The sequence below is a fragment of the Hyalella azteca genome, unplaced genomic scaffold (assembly GCF_000764305.2).
Source record: "Hyalella azteca isolate HAZT.00-mixed unplaced genomic scaffold, Hazt_2.0.2 contig3397, whole genome shotgun sequence".
Taxonomy (NCBI): Eukaryota; Metazoa; Arthropoda; class Malacostraca; order Amphipoda; family Hyalellidae; genus Hyalella; species Hyalella azteca.
The window spans coordinates 269,936-286,264 of NW_025933647.1; the positions used below are offsets into that span (position 1 = coordinate 269,936).

General features: G+C 41.6%; 1 protein-coding gene across 1 annotated transcript; it reads left to right on the top strand.

The window, feature by feature from the left end:
• The first annotated feature begins 826 nt into the window (after positions 1-826).
• On the top strand, positions 827-13,451 carry LOC108679039 (solute carrier family 49 member 4 homolog). Its single transcript, XM_047879605.1, has 13 exons — positions 827-958; positions 1,675-1,799; positions 2,120-2,364; positions 2,865-2,977; positions 3,976-4,002; positions 4,153-4,200; positions 4,492-4,621; positions 7,373-7,481; positions 8,075-8,172; positions 9,024-9,112; positions 9,621-9,686; positions 9,717-9,899; positions 10,387-13,451. Exons 1-13 carry the CDS (start codon positions 937-939, stop codon positions 10,575-10,577), a joined length of 1,446 nt encoding a protein of 481 aa, XP_047735561.1. The 5' UTR covers positions 827-936; the 3' UTR covers positions 10,578-13,451.
• The last annotated feature ends 2,878 nt before the right edge of the window (positions 13,452-16,329 follow it).

Genomic DNA, 16,329 nt, shown 5'->3' on the forward strand with positions numbered 1-16,329 from the left:
CCTGTATTTTGCATGTTTCAATTTAAGTTTAACTTATCTAGTAAAAAAGTGGCATCATTTTGAAAAAGAAAGTGGTCAAAGTTACCCCATTTTACGGTATACCGGTACTATGTGTATAGGATTTCAAATCGATGCATGCGTTCAAATTTAAATAAGGCCCACCCACGGCCAGTGTAGCTGTCAGCTCACCCTCTTCAGAAGTGTGAAAGCTTTTGCCGGTGAAGGTGTGTTTTACGATTGGTTTATAAAGAAGCGTTGATCAGTTCAAAATGACATAAGACCAGGTTCTTTTGAATAACCTATAAAATTGCACCATGTACAAGGTTGCATGCACGTGTTACCCCAAATAACTAATTTTACCATAAAAACAGTCTGATTGTACAGCAAGTGTCAACTGAACATGTGATGATGCAGTCTGACCGCTCTAATGTAACCGCAACTACATTTGGTTTACATTTTTTTGGCAGGAACTCATCGCAACCAATTTCCGGACAAGCTTTACTGCATCCTGATCTATCCAACGTACCGGAAACCTTACTTTTTGTCTAAATAGTGTGCCAAAGATTGACAAATATATTAAATGCAAGAATTACAATCTAAATGTGTCGGCAAGATCTTCTGAAGGCATAAATTTTGTTACTGAAGCGTCACCAAAGATCTTGCAATATTCATCCATTCTCTGCACAGTAGCAAAAATACATTGAAGAGTTTAGATTTTTTCCATTTTTCAACACTGTGTGACTCAGTTGAAAATATTCCTCACTGTATGCTTATATTAAAATAAAATCTTCCCCTTTTAAATAATTTCCCAAATTTAAATAATCAGACACCTTCTAAATAAATTTAAGTATTTCTTCCATCTTTCTTAACTGTATGGCTCAGTTTAAGTTATTTTAGAAACAATCAAACAGAGGACCCTCCTCCTGAAGTCCTAAAATGCGCTCTACTCATACTCCAGGTATGATATTTGTTATGATATTGAGGCTTCATAATCTTTATTATAAATATATTTTCATGCAGAGAAAACTAGGACACACACAAGAAAAGGCTCTGCTCTCAGTGAATCAAAATAAATTAAGTAATAACATATATATTTACATATATACTGCATATATCTATACCATAGGTAGGTACAACATTTCGATATACTAATCATTAAATAATTCCTAAACTTCATGTTGTCTTCATAAATATTGAAAATAAATTGACTGTTCAAATTAAAAAATAATTGCTTTCATGGTTCATTCATAAGAACCTGGAATGTGTAGAATTTAATGAATGGATAAAGGTTTAAATTTGGATTGATATTATTTATCATGTATAGTTGACTCCCCTTTGTGTAATTTATCCTTGCATTAAAAGCTATTCATTATAAATTTCTGTAGATAACCATACCAGAGTCCAGTGCAGTGTTCAGCAACATACAGATTTGTATCATAAATTTGTGTTGGTATTACAGTTCTGATCATAATATAACTAAATTTGTGGAATTATATTTCTCCAGTATAATTTCCTAATTTCTTATATTGGACATTTGATTCCTGTCCAGCTTGTGTGTTGTGTTATTACACCTGACTTGTCATCATCAACTTATACTGCATCTAATCTGGTATTAAGTGCGATGTTGTCAATATTTGGTCTGCAGTTTTTATTGATTACAATTTCCCCCACCAGTGGCTGGTCCCAATGCCAGGACACCTCTGCTTCAGTCCACCATTGAGAACAATGATGTGGAGACCAGAGTTTACAAATCAAGATTTTATGTTCTTGGAGTATTTTCCCTATTTAGTTGTTTTTTGGTGAGTTAGATTGTATCCATATTATAATGTATACATATTATGTTTGGCACTAATTCCTCTTGAATTGATATTTTTTGTAAAATTTTTCTCATTTTACAACATTTTGAATGGCATACTTAGTTCTAGTTTGTGATTTTCTTGAAATAATCAGCCCTTTTTGAGGTCTAAACCATATTTATATACTAATGCAATTCAAAGTTTTTATAAAAGTGCATATTTCCATTATAGTTGTTAATATGTTATCAGTTCACCATTGTAACCTATTTCAAATTTTAGAATAGTTTTTGGCCAATTGATAATTCTTGCTTAACTTGTTTTAGACTTGGCAGTTCAATACATGGGGACCTATCAATGAGAGTATAGTGGTAGCCTACCCAGAGTGGTCATCTGCCACAGTTGCACTCATGCCCAACCTGACCACTGCAATATTTGTGGTGTTTGTGTGGCCCGTGTGCTGGCTGGTTGAGAAGCTAGGGCTGCGAGCTGCTATGCTGAGTGCCTGCTCCATCACCTCCGTTGCTCTAGCTCTGCGCTGTGCCAACCAAGACCCCACAACTTTCACTGTGTAGGTGTTACTTTATGGTAACGATCATACACTGATTGATTAAATGATTCTCATTTTAATTTTATTTTTTCATATAAGCCTATTTCAAGTGAAACTCCAATTATAGAAATTAGGTATTTCTTCAATAACTGTAGGAAATTCTAAAAATTTTATTCTATCTTTATCTTTACTACCAATTCTGGTTCTGCTGTGAAATAGTAGTTAAAATATCTCATTTTAGTCCAGGCTACTGTGTATCATACTCATTCTCATACATAAACTATTTTTAAGCACCTATTGTGTTATTTTACTTGTCATGTATGGTTAGGATTGTTGTGCTTAAATGTATTTGAGGTTTGGCTGTCATATTGCGCATGTTGTCAGCATCCCTACACGGAGTCACCAAGACCATTATGCATGCTGTGCTACCACTGCAACGACACGATGGTGACGAACGACACGATGCACTGCTTGCTGTGCTACAACTGCTTGCTGTGCTACCATACCACTGCATGTTACAGGTTATGCATGGTGTCAGCGTCGCTGCAGGGAGTCGCTATGACCATCATGCTGGCTGTGCCACCACTACTTGCAGTCGACTGGTTCCCTCCCCACGAGAGAGCTACATCCCAAGGTGCTCGTCTTTTAACTCACCGATTAAATTAAACTAACTCATTAAGTTTTTTTATATCATTAAATTGCGATTAAATTGAATAATTAAAGCATTGCTAGGATGATTGGGATATTTTTTTAATGGGCTTTTGGTAACATTGACTTAGGTAACTTAGTTTTCAGAATATGAAGATGTCAGCAAACGTTTTGACTAGATTTCAAAGCCTTTAAACCCATTTTTTCTGAAACAGCAGTTTACCTTCATGGAACTCTATTGTTTAGAAATATCATTATAAATTTAAGCCTGGTGCTCTGTGCTCATTGCTCATCATTTCAGCTATTGAACATGATTCCAAATTAAGCCTGCTATTAAATTGTACCTACATGAAGATAAGAAAAAAGCAGTGGGAATAACTAGCTAACTTAATATAGTAAATAATTGTCAGATATGAACTAGGCAAATGTGTCTCTGATCATGCCATCTAGTACGTATATATACCTATATACTATGTTGAAGTATACCATACGTACCTAGTATGCTTTGGTTTAAACTTTAATTTTATGAGTTAACTTTATATGTCATGGGGCAAACCAATTATTTGGTTCTTGACCTCAAATCTGGAAAATATTGCTGAGAATAAATGAGAGCTTCATTTTACAATAAATGAATATAACCATGTGCCAGTAGAGTCATATACCAATAAATGAATTGGACAGACTCGTATTAAAATATTGGGTGATAAGCTTTGGAAAACATTCCACCAGTGACAAGAATCTTTTATCATCGGTTAATTAAGAAGCTGAACTCCAGTATCTCCATCACTCGTAATACAATGCCTGTCATTAGAAATGTACCTAATCCTGCCGTCAAAAGTCTTTCCCAACATTGCTGCTCTTATGTCATCTTTCTTGAAAATGTTGAGGTAAATTTAAAGTTGTCTTTGCTTCTGTGAGATGCCTAATGACCTGACTAATGTACATCAGCTTGACAAATGTAACGTTCTGATTGTATTGCTCCAGGGCTGATGTTCGCCATGGAGCAGCTTGGCAAGTGTAACGTTCTGATTGTATTGCTCCAGGGCTGATGTTCGCCATGGAGCAGCTTGGCAAGTGTAACGTTCTGATTGTATTGCTCCAGGGCTGATGTTCGCCATGGAGCAGCTTGGCAAGTGTAACGTTCTGATTGTATTGCTCCAGGGCTGATGTTCGCCATGGAGCAGCTTGGCAAGTGTNTCATGTACATCAGTGAGTGGCACATCATGTACATCAGTGAGTGGCACATCATGTACATCAGTGAGTGGCACATCACCTCCCTCATGTACATCAGCTCTAGGTACTTCTCCACTCACTGTAATTGCACCATGAAATCACTGTAACATGTAATGCAGCAAGGTAACGTGTAATGTAACAATGTAATATGTAACGCCATAATATAGCATGTAACATGTAATGCAGTAAGGTAACGTGTAATGTAACAACGTAACCTGTAATGCCATAATGTAACCAGTGATATAACATGTAACATGTAACGAGCAGCCACGGCCGTGTGCTTGGCGCTGTCAGTGGCGGTGATCCTTTATTTCCCCGCCCGCCCTCCCGTGCCGCCCTCCGCTGTCGCCGCCGCTGACCGCACGCCCCTCCTGGAGGGCCTCAAGGGCCTCCTCAGGTAGTGCACTCCCTAGCCTCACCCCAGTCCAGGGCCTCACCCCAGTCCAGGCCCTCATCCCAGTCCAGGGCCTCACTCCAGTACAGGGCCTCACCCCAGTCCAGGGCCTCACCCCATTCCAGGGCCTCACCCCAGTCCAGGGCCTTACCCCAGTTCAGGGCCTCACCCCAGTCCAGGGCCTCACCCGTCAGGTCCCGGAGTGGGGACAGGTCCCGGAGTGGGGTCAGGTCCCGGAGTGGGGTCAGGTCCCGGAGTGGGGACAGGTCCCGGAGTGGGGTCAGAAGGGCCTCAGTCATACAGTACAGCACAGTTCACACGACCTCCTTAACAACGAAATATATTTCATTGAGAACATAAGTACCTCCTTTGACATCGTAAGAGACTAGGCTGCATCTAGAAAATGGATATGCATCCTAACACATCACCTAGAGTGTCTATTTTGTTGCGCTGAATTTATTTATTTATTTCTTATTTTCCATCACAAACCAACAGGCCATCAATCACACTTGCCATCTTCAATCACAACCATAGTTTCTACTTCCTCTGACAATCCATAATCATTGCGATGGTAGTGAGAGAGTTGTTATGGTAGTGACAGGGTTGTTATGGTAGTGGCAGCGCCGTGTTATGGTAGTGGCAGTGCCGTGTTATGGTAGTGACAGTGCCGTGTTATGGTAGTAGCAGTGCCGTGTTATGGTAGTGGCAGTGCCGTGTTATGGTACTGGCAGTGCCGTGTTGTGGTAGTGGCAGTGCCGTGTTATGGTAGTGGCAGTGTCGTGTTATGGTAATGGCAGTGCCGTGTTATGGTAGTGGCAGTGCCGTGTTATGGTAGTGGCAGTGCCGTGTTATGGTAGTGGCAGTGCCGTGTTATGGTGGTGGTAGTACCGTGTTATGGTAGTGGCAGTGCCGTGTTATGGTAACTGGCAGTGCTGTGTTATGGTAGTGGCAGTGCCGTGTTATGGTGGTGGCAGTGCCGTGTTATGGTAGTGGCAGTGCCGTGTTATGTCGGTGGTAGTGTCGTGTTATGGTAGTGGCAGTGCCGTGTTATGGTAGTGGCAGTGCCGTGTTATGGTGGTGGCAGTGCCGTGTTATGGTAGTGGCAGTGCCGTGTTATGGTAGTGGCAGTGCCGTGTTATGGTAGTGGCAGTGCCGTGTTATGGTAGTGGCAGTGCCGTGTTATGGTAGTGGCAGTGCCGTGGTATGGTGGTGGCAGTGCCATGTTATGGTAGTGGCAGTGCCATGTTATGGTGGCGGCAGTGCCGTGTTATGGTACTGGCAGTGCTGTGTTATGGTGGTGGCAGTGCCGTGTTATGGTGGTGGCAGTGCCGTGTTATGGTAGTGGCAGTGCCATGTCATGGTGGCGGCAGTGCCGTGTTATGGTACTGGCAGTGCCGTGTTATGGTGGTAGCAGTGCCGTGTTATGGTGGTGGCAGTGCCGTGTTATGGTGGTGGCAGTGCCGTGTTATGGTACTGGCAGCGCCGTGTTATGGTGGTGGCAGTGCCGTGTTATGGTACTGGCAGTGCCGTGTTATGGCTGTCTCTTATACACATCTAGATGTGTATAAGAGAGTGGCAGTGCCGTGTTATGGTGGTGGCAGTGCCGTGTTATGGTAGTGGTAGTGCTGTGTTATGGTAGTGACAGGGTTGTTATGGTAGTGGCAGTTCCGTGTTATGGTAGTGGCAGTGCCGTGTTATGGTAGTGGCAGTGCCGTGTTATGGTAGTGGCAATGCCGTGTTATGGTGGTGGCAGTGCCGTGTTATGGTACTGGCAGTGCCGTGTTATGGTGGTTGCAGTTCCGTGTTATGGTGGTTGCAGTGCCGTGTTATGGTAGTGGCAGTGCCGTGTTATGGTAGTGGCAGTGCCGTGTTATGGTAGTGGCAGCGCCGTGTTATGGTAGTGGCAGTGCCGTGTTATGGTCCTGGCAGTGCCGTGTTATGGTAGTGGCAGTGCCGTGTTATGGTAGTGGCAGTGCCGTGTTATGGTAGTGGCAGTGTCATAACATGTTTCATGCATACCACACTTACGTACCAATGCACGACATCTACGTGCCTATTTGCTCACCTTCATGTTCCACCTATACATCTTTCGTGCCCAACTTTCATCGTGCATTTGCTGCAGTCTCACTCACTTTATACCTCAAAACTGATCTCATTCTTCTCTCTTTAAAAGTACTCCATCCCATGTCCCCTCTCAGGGCCTCCGTCTGGGGCCTCCTAGTGTCAAGCTCGCCATTCTATTCTGTACCAATTGCAGTTTATCTAGCTCACCATCACTACATGCCATCACATGCAATCCATCCATAACACCTGGAACTGCCACACTCTTCCACACGTTCCTTTAATACTTCATACTCACTCACTCTCACGTTAATGGTAGTGTAGGTGACAGGATCGTCTTGTGACAGGGATGGTCAGGCGTGGTTGGTCATCGTAAGCTACTTATGATGACCTTACGATATTTACTTACAATGGCCTTACGATACTTATGATGACCTTACCTTACGATACTTACGATCACCTTACCTTACAAAAATTACTCAGGAAATTTGCAGGAGGTGACAGGATCGTTTTGTCACAGGGATGGTCAGGCGTGGGTGGCCATCGTAAGCTACTTATGACCTTACGATATTTACTTACAATGACCTTACGACACTTACAATGACCTTATGATACTTACGATGACCTTACCTTACGAAAATTGCTCACTCTCACGTTGATGATAGTGTAGGTGACAGGATCGTGTTGTCACAGGGACGGTCAGGCGTGGGTGGTCATCGTAAGCTACTTCCTGTACTCCGGTCCTGTGTTCGTATGGGTTGCGGTTCTCAACTACTCCCTCCAGCCCTTCAATGTACATCAGGTTAGCCTAAACTCTAATTTACGATCGAAAATTATTCCATGTTACTTTTTATACTAGACGTGCTAATTCATTCACATTTAAATATTAAAAACTAAGATTATTAATTTTTTCCCCGTCCTGCTGGTCTACGCGTTGGAGTTGATATATTTAACTTGATTCTATTCTTGGTTACCCACAATCTAGCTTTTGCGTGCATTTTTAGTGCATTTTCTCATTTATGGAAAAAATGCACTATTATGCTCGCCATGTCTGTCTGTCTGTCTGTCCGTCCGTCCGTGACCTCAAGTTTTCGTCGACGAGAAAATGCGCTCTCTGTCACTCACTGCAGTGAGTACTGAGTTATAGTATTTTTTTTACCTTAACTTGAGTCTATAAAACTTGGCGTTAGCGTGGCAGTTGTGACGAGTAAGCTTATTGTTATGTTGCTTATAATTTTACACCCCGCCAGCCAGAAGGACGAGTCCATCTGGCTGGCGGGGTGGGCGATCAGTTAAATGAGCTTAACTAAAGTCAAATGAGCCTAATAATAATAATAGCCCATCAGTTGAATAATAATGAGCTTCAACAACAAAAAATTTCACGGTTGTGAGCAGGACGAGTCGATGTGGCTGGCGGGGACGGCCATCGTGCTGTCGTCCTTCGCGTCGCTGCTGTCGGGCCGCTACACGGACGCCAACTGTGGCCGCCTTAGGTGGGGGCGTGAGGGTCAGAGAGACGTTGGGGCGTGTGAGGGCGCCTGAGAGGGGCATGTTTGGGCGCCTGAGAGGGGCATGTGAGGGCGGCTGAGAGGGGCGTGTTAGGGCGCCTGAGAGGGGCATGCGAGGGCGCCTGAGAGGGGCATGTGAGAGCGGCTGAGAGGGGCGTGTGAGGGCGCCTGCGAGGGGCGTGTAAGAGCGCCCGGAGGTGTCATCGGGAGTCTCCCTCCGTCAGAAAGCTGTGGCTGTTATAGCATCGAGCACTTCCAATGAAGCTGTTATTTCAATAAAGTATTTTCATGTTATCCCTTTACGCCCTGAATTTCTGGGATGAAAATCGTAAAATTCACTTTTTCGGTTTTAAGTCTCACTTTAAAGCTGACATTCTGACCTATCCAACGGTACCAAAATCGTCTCTGTACGTTGATTTATGCCTTGACGACAGTTCGTGAAAGGGTTAGGGGTGGGGTTGGACATTGCCATTGGAAATTGAAAATTTTATTTCGGTTACTTACCAACAGATAACTTTGAAACTTGGTACACATATGTAAAAAATAAATCTAAGACTTTTTTATTCCTGTGAATTTTTCGAAAAAATGACAGAAAACGTGAAATTGTTGGAAAACCGATGTTTTTTTCTGTGTGACGAATTCGTCACGCAAGGGCGTAAAGGGTTATATTACGAAGGCATCTATATTTTCTTTTTCTACGCACATGATCCGTTTTTGCATCGATTAGCTGACGCGTTTATAGCAAGATTCAGTTCCAAGTTCTCATATTTTGTCGGCGCGATGTTGCTAAATATTGTTATCCATAATCAGGAAGCCGATGTTTTGCTTTCCTCCAGACCTACGCTGCTGGTGCTGCTTCTCTCCACAAGTGCCTTCTTTTATTGGTTTCTCCTGCTTTCTGAGGGAGTCATTGCTTATACCAAGTGTGAGTTGAATCAAGCTACATTATATTACTTAGTTTCGAGTAACAATATTTTAAAAGACCAAGACCGCAGCTTTTTGCAGTTTCCCTTTAGGAGAGCTTATGACGTATGAGTGCTCCTTCTAATTAGAACTTATTATTGCTGTTCCACTTTTTTCAATGCTAAGTTTCTACCCTAATTAATTGGCTTGCGAAAGTATCTAACGTCCTACAATCTCTATCCCTTTTGATTGTGTGCCACTACCCGCTGCCATGAGCAGTTAGTACTTTGCCTACCAACGTAATTCGCGTTAGCCTTGCCGTAATCTGCTACAGCATTCATGATTAATTTATCCGTTACCATGCCTTGAGATGCAATAGCATTAATCAATATATCCGGTACAAAAACACGTCCGCCTCTACTGACGTTAACAGCTTTCGCCAGATTTCGATACCAACATCATTGATGATTATGTATCTGTAGTAAAGGCCCGAATGAACGCTGGAGGTTTCTTCACGTGATATACGACAGGGCAAGTGTACGTGAGCGTGGTGTGCGGCATCTCGTGCCACATGGCGTGCGTGCCCGTGTTCTACGAGCTAACGTGATATACGTGACATACGACAGGGCAAGTGTACGTGAGCGTGGTGTGCGGCATCTCGTGCCACATGGCGTGCGTGCCCGTGTTCTACGAGCTCACGCAGGAGCTCACCTTCCCGTGCCCTGAAGTCGTGGTCGGCGGAGTCGTCGCGTTCGCGGACAGCGTCTCTGCGTCGGTCTTCCTTTTCGGTTACCAGTTCACCAAGACCAGTAAGTATTCTTGGTATCATTAGCATACATAATAACATTTGGTATTCTTGGTATCCTTAGTATCATTAGTAACATTAGTTTGTGTTTCAGGGGTAGCATTAGTAAACGTCCACATGTTTTGAAATGAACCATACCTCTTGGGTTGCCAGTTCAGAATGGTCTTTCTGGTCAGAAAATTTTTGGAGCTCTGTCATGATCCCTCATATAGTCATATCTGATATCTTCCTTACCATGACAGCTTTCATGCAAGTTTATTTCAATTGTATGGAGGAATCGCCAGTTTATCAACGAAACTATACACAAGTTTCTCAACTCTTTGCCAAACAAAAAACAATTTACGTCACTGTTATCAAATGTTATTTTTTGGTGGGTTCACGCTGTAGTTGCAGATGGTAGTTGTATTTTTTTTCTAAAGACTTCTTGTATATAACATGAGTGGCATTTGAATTGACTGTGCAATATACTGTAAATGTGATGATGTTCTCAGACTTCGGTTGGGTGCCCTACGTGCTGGTGCTGTCCAACGCGGTGACGGTGTTGCCGCTTCTCCTCGTCAAGGTCGAGTACTCGCGCTCAGAGCTCGACTCCCGCGGTCCTGGCGCTGTAGACGACACAACTTCATCCAACTACCTCTACGGCAGCATGGATACCTGCAGTTCTAACAGTGTACAGTCGTAGCATCTGCCTTGTACACGTAGAAACACTTCCTCCAACTGCCTCTACGGTAGCATGGATACCTGCAGTTCAAACAGTGTTGAGTCGTAATTATCTGCCTTGTACACGTAGAAACACCCGAGTTCGGTCCATGCGACCATGCATCATCAATTTCATCATGAATTTCTACATCTGGTCCCGTCTGATGGGAACCGTTCAGTATCTCCCTGAATTGCTTCTTTTATCTGCCACGCATCCAAGTCCTGGGTTATACCAAGCCGTTGATGAGTTGTAGCGATCATACTTTCCTTTCTTTGAATTTCTTTGCCGTTGTTTCTTCCTAAAAGAAAAACTGTGCAAAATATTTTAATTTGTCGTTCTTCAATGTCGAGAACATTTGATTTTAGCAACATTAAATGTCATGTCACCACGAATTGTAAGCGTTGGTGCGCTGCCTAAAGCACCAAGTCTGAAGTATAATGTACAGTCTTTATTGTGCTGATCATGGTTAGATCAAGTTATACAAGCGTGCTGAAGGTGAACAAGAGCTGGTTAACCAGCGTTTTGTTAAACTTAACTGCATTTAGCATTTATGTCTTTATCAGTCATTAACACCGCAGGGTACATGCATTATATTTATTTTCTCGTGCTCAATCTTGTACTTAGTTCAAACTATCTAGGATTATCACTTAAATCTTTGGGTTGTTATGGTAATCCTAGAAACTGTGCTCCAGTATATTGTTTTCCTCCTTATTTATCTGCATCTTATGTGCAAGTTCTATGGCTATATACTGTGTAATCTTATTAAATTGTCGTCATCTCAGCCGTTTAAGGCACCAAGAGAGGCGTTGAATCTTGCTCAAGGCTTGCTCTTCAGGCTAAAAATAATGAATTTCGGTTTGATTTTTAACAGGAGTCAAGATTTATTCTTGTAAGCATTAGAGTTCGCAGCTTGATCAAAAAAGATTTATGAGAATAACAAATTTAAAGCCAATGATGATCAAAAGAGATAAATGCAAAGCTGATTTCTTGAGTCACTATCTTGTCTGTTGGAGAATATCATCACAAGCAACTCCTGGATCGGTAAATTTGGTGAGACTCAAGCAAATTTCGCTTGTCCTTTATCGATATCCAGATACTGAGATGTGATATTATGTATATCTAATAACTTAGCAATACTGTATCGAGAGTATCGTGTTTCACTCTTCTCTGCCACTAGTCGAGTCCATTAAAATAGGATTGAATAAATGTCATTTTGTCTATACGACTTTAAAAGCATTTTGACGGACGTTAGAATGAGCCCAACGTTAAACGAAACTAGCGCAGTTGTTTGTTGTTATGGCCTTTCTGCTGGGATAGCTGAGAGCGGCGCAGTTGTATGTTGTGGCTCCCGTCGTAACTCTTATGTTGTGTTTGCTAATTGATTAATTCGAACGAAATTAGACATTCTCAGGCATTATAAAGTGATCATCAGGAATATAAGTGGCCCAGAAAGTGTATTATTTATTTGTTGTCCGTCTTCAGTTGAATTGTAGCAATAATTACCAATAATTTATTTCACGTCTATTCTCGTTGTAATGTTGTAATGGAATGCAAGGTTGTACGTTAACGTGCACCACTGAGGAGTTGAAAGTGATGCCGTGGCCCCAGGCTCAGCTGCCCCGCGTCCTGAGCTTCGCGCTGTTGGTCTCCTGACTGTGTGGCAAAAGAGTTGGGTTTTTGTGTGATGAATTCATGATTTTGAATTTATTCATGATGACTAACATTCATTTATTTTGTCAATCTGCGCATTTCTAAGCATTTCATTTCTATCGATTAGACGAATACCTCGTTGCCCACAAGTGCCTTCTTTATTAAGACACATTGTATAAAGCCGTTTGTAAACTTGTCATTTGGTGAAACACATTAATTGTTTTGCTGGACCGCAAAGACAATTGACTGACATTATGTAGCTGGTAGTTTGATGAAGCACAATGAGTGTGAGGACGTATCTGAACATTAGTAATTCCTCACATGAAAGAAAATACTGAAGAAGATCAGTAAACTTAATTGGACCGATAACAAGTGGCTGTTACATGAAACTATGTACCTCTGCACAATAAGCATGGCTGTCTCATATTCATTTATGCTGAAAGCATTTGTAGCTATCGTGATGTATCGCGCTGCGGCGGTCAGCTCAATAAGCAGGACTGTCTATTGTATGCACTTTGCTGTGTAAGTTTACAAGAAACTAATCGATAATATTGTAAAGTATGTGCAATTCAATTAATGTGTTGAGAATTATATGTCAGTTTATGGATGATACTGATACGCAAGTTATTGGTGATTAAGAACAATCATGTATTTACTGTTGAAAATGTTGATATTTACATTACATTTTATTGTCCGTGTCAGCAAGATTGTAATGTACGAAATAGCATTTTTATAATATTATTGTCCTCGTCGCCAGTTATTTGTTATTTTTTTTATTTATTCCAGTTATTTTCAGTGTTGCAGACGCCAAAATTTCAGTGTCTTAAGTTACGTCAGACGTATGACTCGTATATGTAATATTATTTATAACCCATTAAGCTAATAGCGCCATGATCGTATAGTCAGTTATGATCAGGGGACGAGCTTAAGTCAGCTCCCACATGATGAACTTTGTTCCTCACTACTTAATTTATTATTTAATATCGTACAAACTTTTGCTGTAAGGTTGCGGAATAAATATATTCTTTACAATACTTGTTCGTATATTACAGTTCATATATTTAATACCATATCAAACAATAACGTATTTAATGTTACGATAGATCACATGCACAATAATTATGTACAGTACAGTGGGGAAGAAAAAAGGACCACGGGCCATACTTTCAAAACTCGCCAAGTGAACGTAAGTACTTACACACTATTTTCTTGTCTATGATTGGTGGATTTTGCTTGAAAGGCCGTCAATAATTGACTGATAAACTTACGATGGCTTAACTTTTTTTGAAAGTATAGGCCCCAGTTAACTGCACTGTATCGTGAACTGTTGGCTGCTGCTCCCGCCCTGCTTCGCTCCGTCATTTAGGCTGGCATGAATTGCTTTGAGGTATATAAGGCTCCCTATTTTGCATATGATGTCACGCCAGACAATGTCATGGCGGATGAAGCACCAATTAAGCTTGTTGTATTATTAATAATGTTGAGGTTGTTGACTAATTTTGTCCCCGCGATGTCTTGTAAGTTGCTCGGAGCCAGAAGCTTGTACCTGATTTCCATCTTTTGGACCGCTCTGTCTTTCAGTCCGCCAACTGAACTGAAACGCGCATTTTTTGTTGACAAGCTGCATGAAAATTGGTTTGTACGCGCTGTAAGTTGAGGTTTTTGTAATATAAGTACCATTTCTACGACGTGATATTACTTCCTTAAGAAAATGTGTATTAGTAATTTAGTCACTGACGCTATCCGTGTACGAGTAACCAGGAACGTGAGGAGGCCAAAGCCTCGTTTGTCCCGCTCTATCGCCGCAGGTACTTGATATGAAACTATCGTGATGGTTTTCGCTCATTTGTAAGTAATATCGTGCACTTATTCATCAGTTTCGACCTGACTTACTTCGTTTGTAAAACTTCTGCAGCTTCCACACTCGTTACGTTCGGCACCGTAACGAAATCGAACTTGAAGCTTCTTTGATCATCACATCTCTCTTTTTATTTAACTCATCTTAATTCGCCTTCGGCCTCGTGACTGGTGATTATTATTTATATCAGGATAACTATTATAATAACATTGTTAAGCTTATTATTAGTTTATATCAGCATGCGTCGTTTGACGAGGAATTAATTGGTGAAGGTCTAATGTTTAACAATCTGCGCAACAATTAACGTTGAAAATATCCTCAGATGAGTAGGCTAGCTATATGCGGCCCTAACATCCTTGTGTTGCCTTCATGTATCTTCTGCTGAGTTATATGAAGTGATATTTCATAATAATGAATAGGAATTGTGTTCGCATTTCTGGCGCACACCTTCACTTAATATTGATAATATTATCTGTTCCTAATACCAGAAAATAATTGCTACGCTACTACTTCCGAACGTTAAGAATAAGTGTGCAGTTTTTAAGTCAATTACCCTGAATTTCAAGCTCCTTCACACTATCGGTTGGCATTGCACAGACGACTCGTGTCAGAACATTTTAAGCTGCAAATTAAACTTATTCTAAATTTCATTTTACATTGTCACTGCGATTGCATTTCAATGTTATTCTAACATTGCCTTTGATTCTTCAAGACGTATAAAGCAAAAGTTAGAATGTAAATTTTTAATTGTCTCTGCGAACAATAGATTGTTTGATATTTTAATCCTATAAATACTTATTGAGTGTGCAGACACGGCAGCGAATAATCGAGTGTGTTGTGTGCGTCTTGAGGTCAGTAATTTTCCAATAGGTCCCCCGCGATTTCCCTCCAATTGTTCAGCCTAATTAAGGCTACAGCTCTCATCATTCATCACCGTGCGCCCACCTGCTGACTGATATAATTTTTTTTTCCGATTGACTGAATTACGGAAGATTCCATCATTCATATTCAGTCAGTCTGTTACACCTGCCGAACGAGAGTACTCGGGTCAAGTCGGTTGGTATATAACCCCGTTTGTTTTATTACTTCAAGTGATGCTGGCCTCAGTCTTCCGGGTCTACTCGATGTAAATCATGGAGTTCTATATACTCGGATGGTAGCTCCGGAGCCTCATTCAACTTATGAGTTTTTGGTGCCACGTGATGAAGGTGCCCCGATAAATGTGATATTATTTCTTGGTCTGATTGAAACATGCTTAACAAATTTTTCCATGTTAGTGAGTAAATTATAAGAATTTTCGATCGTTTTATTAGAAATAAGTGTCAACCAATCCTGACCTTATCTTTTATTCAGAAGTTTGAGGAGCCAGCACAATCAAGCTTAGCAGTTCCTTTTCAGTATCTCCACAGTGCGGCTGGAATTAAGTTTCCAGCCGTCCAGTTTCCCAATAAACCTTCAAGCCACGGTGTTCACATACTCTTTGGGATGACAATTGCATAGAACTGTTAACGCGTAAAAAGAACTGTTAAATTGCAAAAAGCAGCTCTCCCCTATCGAATGTAGCTGCACCTGCACACTATTTTTTAGGCTGACATTCGTTGTACATCACCGAATGTCAGACAGAATTAGCACTTCAGTAACAGCAGTAATTCTAACGTGGCAACAACTAAAATCAGATCATCGACTTCATATGGTGTTTGTTTTGACGATTTCAAAATTTCAGCGAGCAAAATTTTGTTCGGGTCGCCTAGGCGGCGCTCCCTGGCTTCCGCGGTCTCGGATAGTACCGGAATTGTTCTATTGATGATAATATGGTAATAGCAGCGTCACTTAGCGTCTATCAGGCCGTCAGACTTGCCGCCGATTTTGAACATTATAAATATTTATTTGCTTGTTGCGGGTCTCGAACATGAATTCACTGGAACAATTTTGTTGTGCTTAACCGCCCGGCCTCCTCGCCGATTGACCAGAACTGTCGCAAGTAGCTGGAATCGAACCCGCAACTCCCTGCCCCAGTCATGGGTACTCTGAACTGTACATAACCACTGGGCCACCCTGCCTGTCCTCTCGTTGTGGACTGCCATGACAAGTCAAGATGAAAGGTGACATCTTGACCGCAGCGAGCGTCCCAATAACTGGCGATAGATTATTAATTTTCCTTTGCCTTTTACAATGAAAAATAAAAAAACAATTACTCGTGTGGGCGTTTTGATCCTCCCGCTTGTG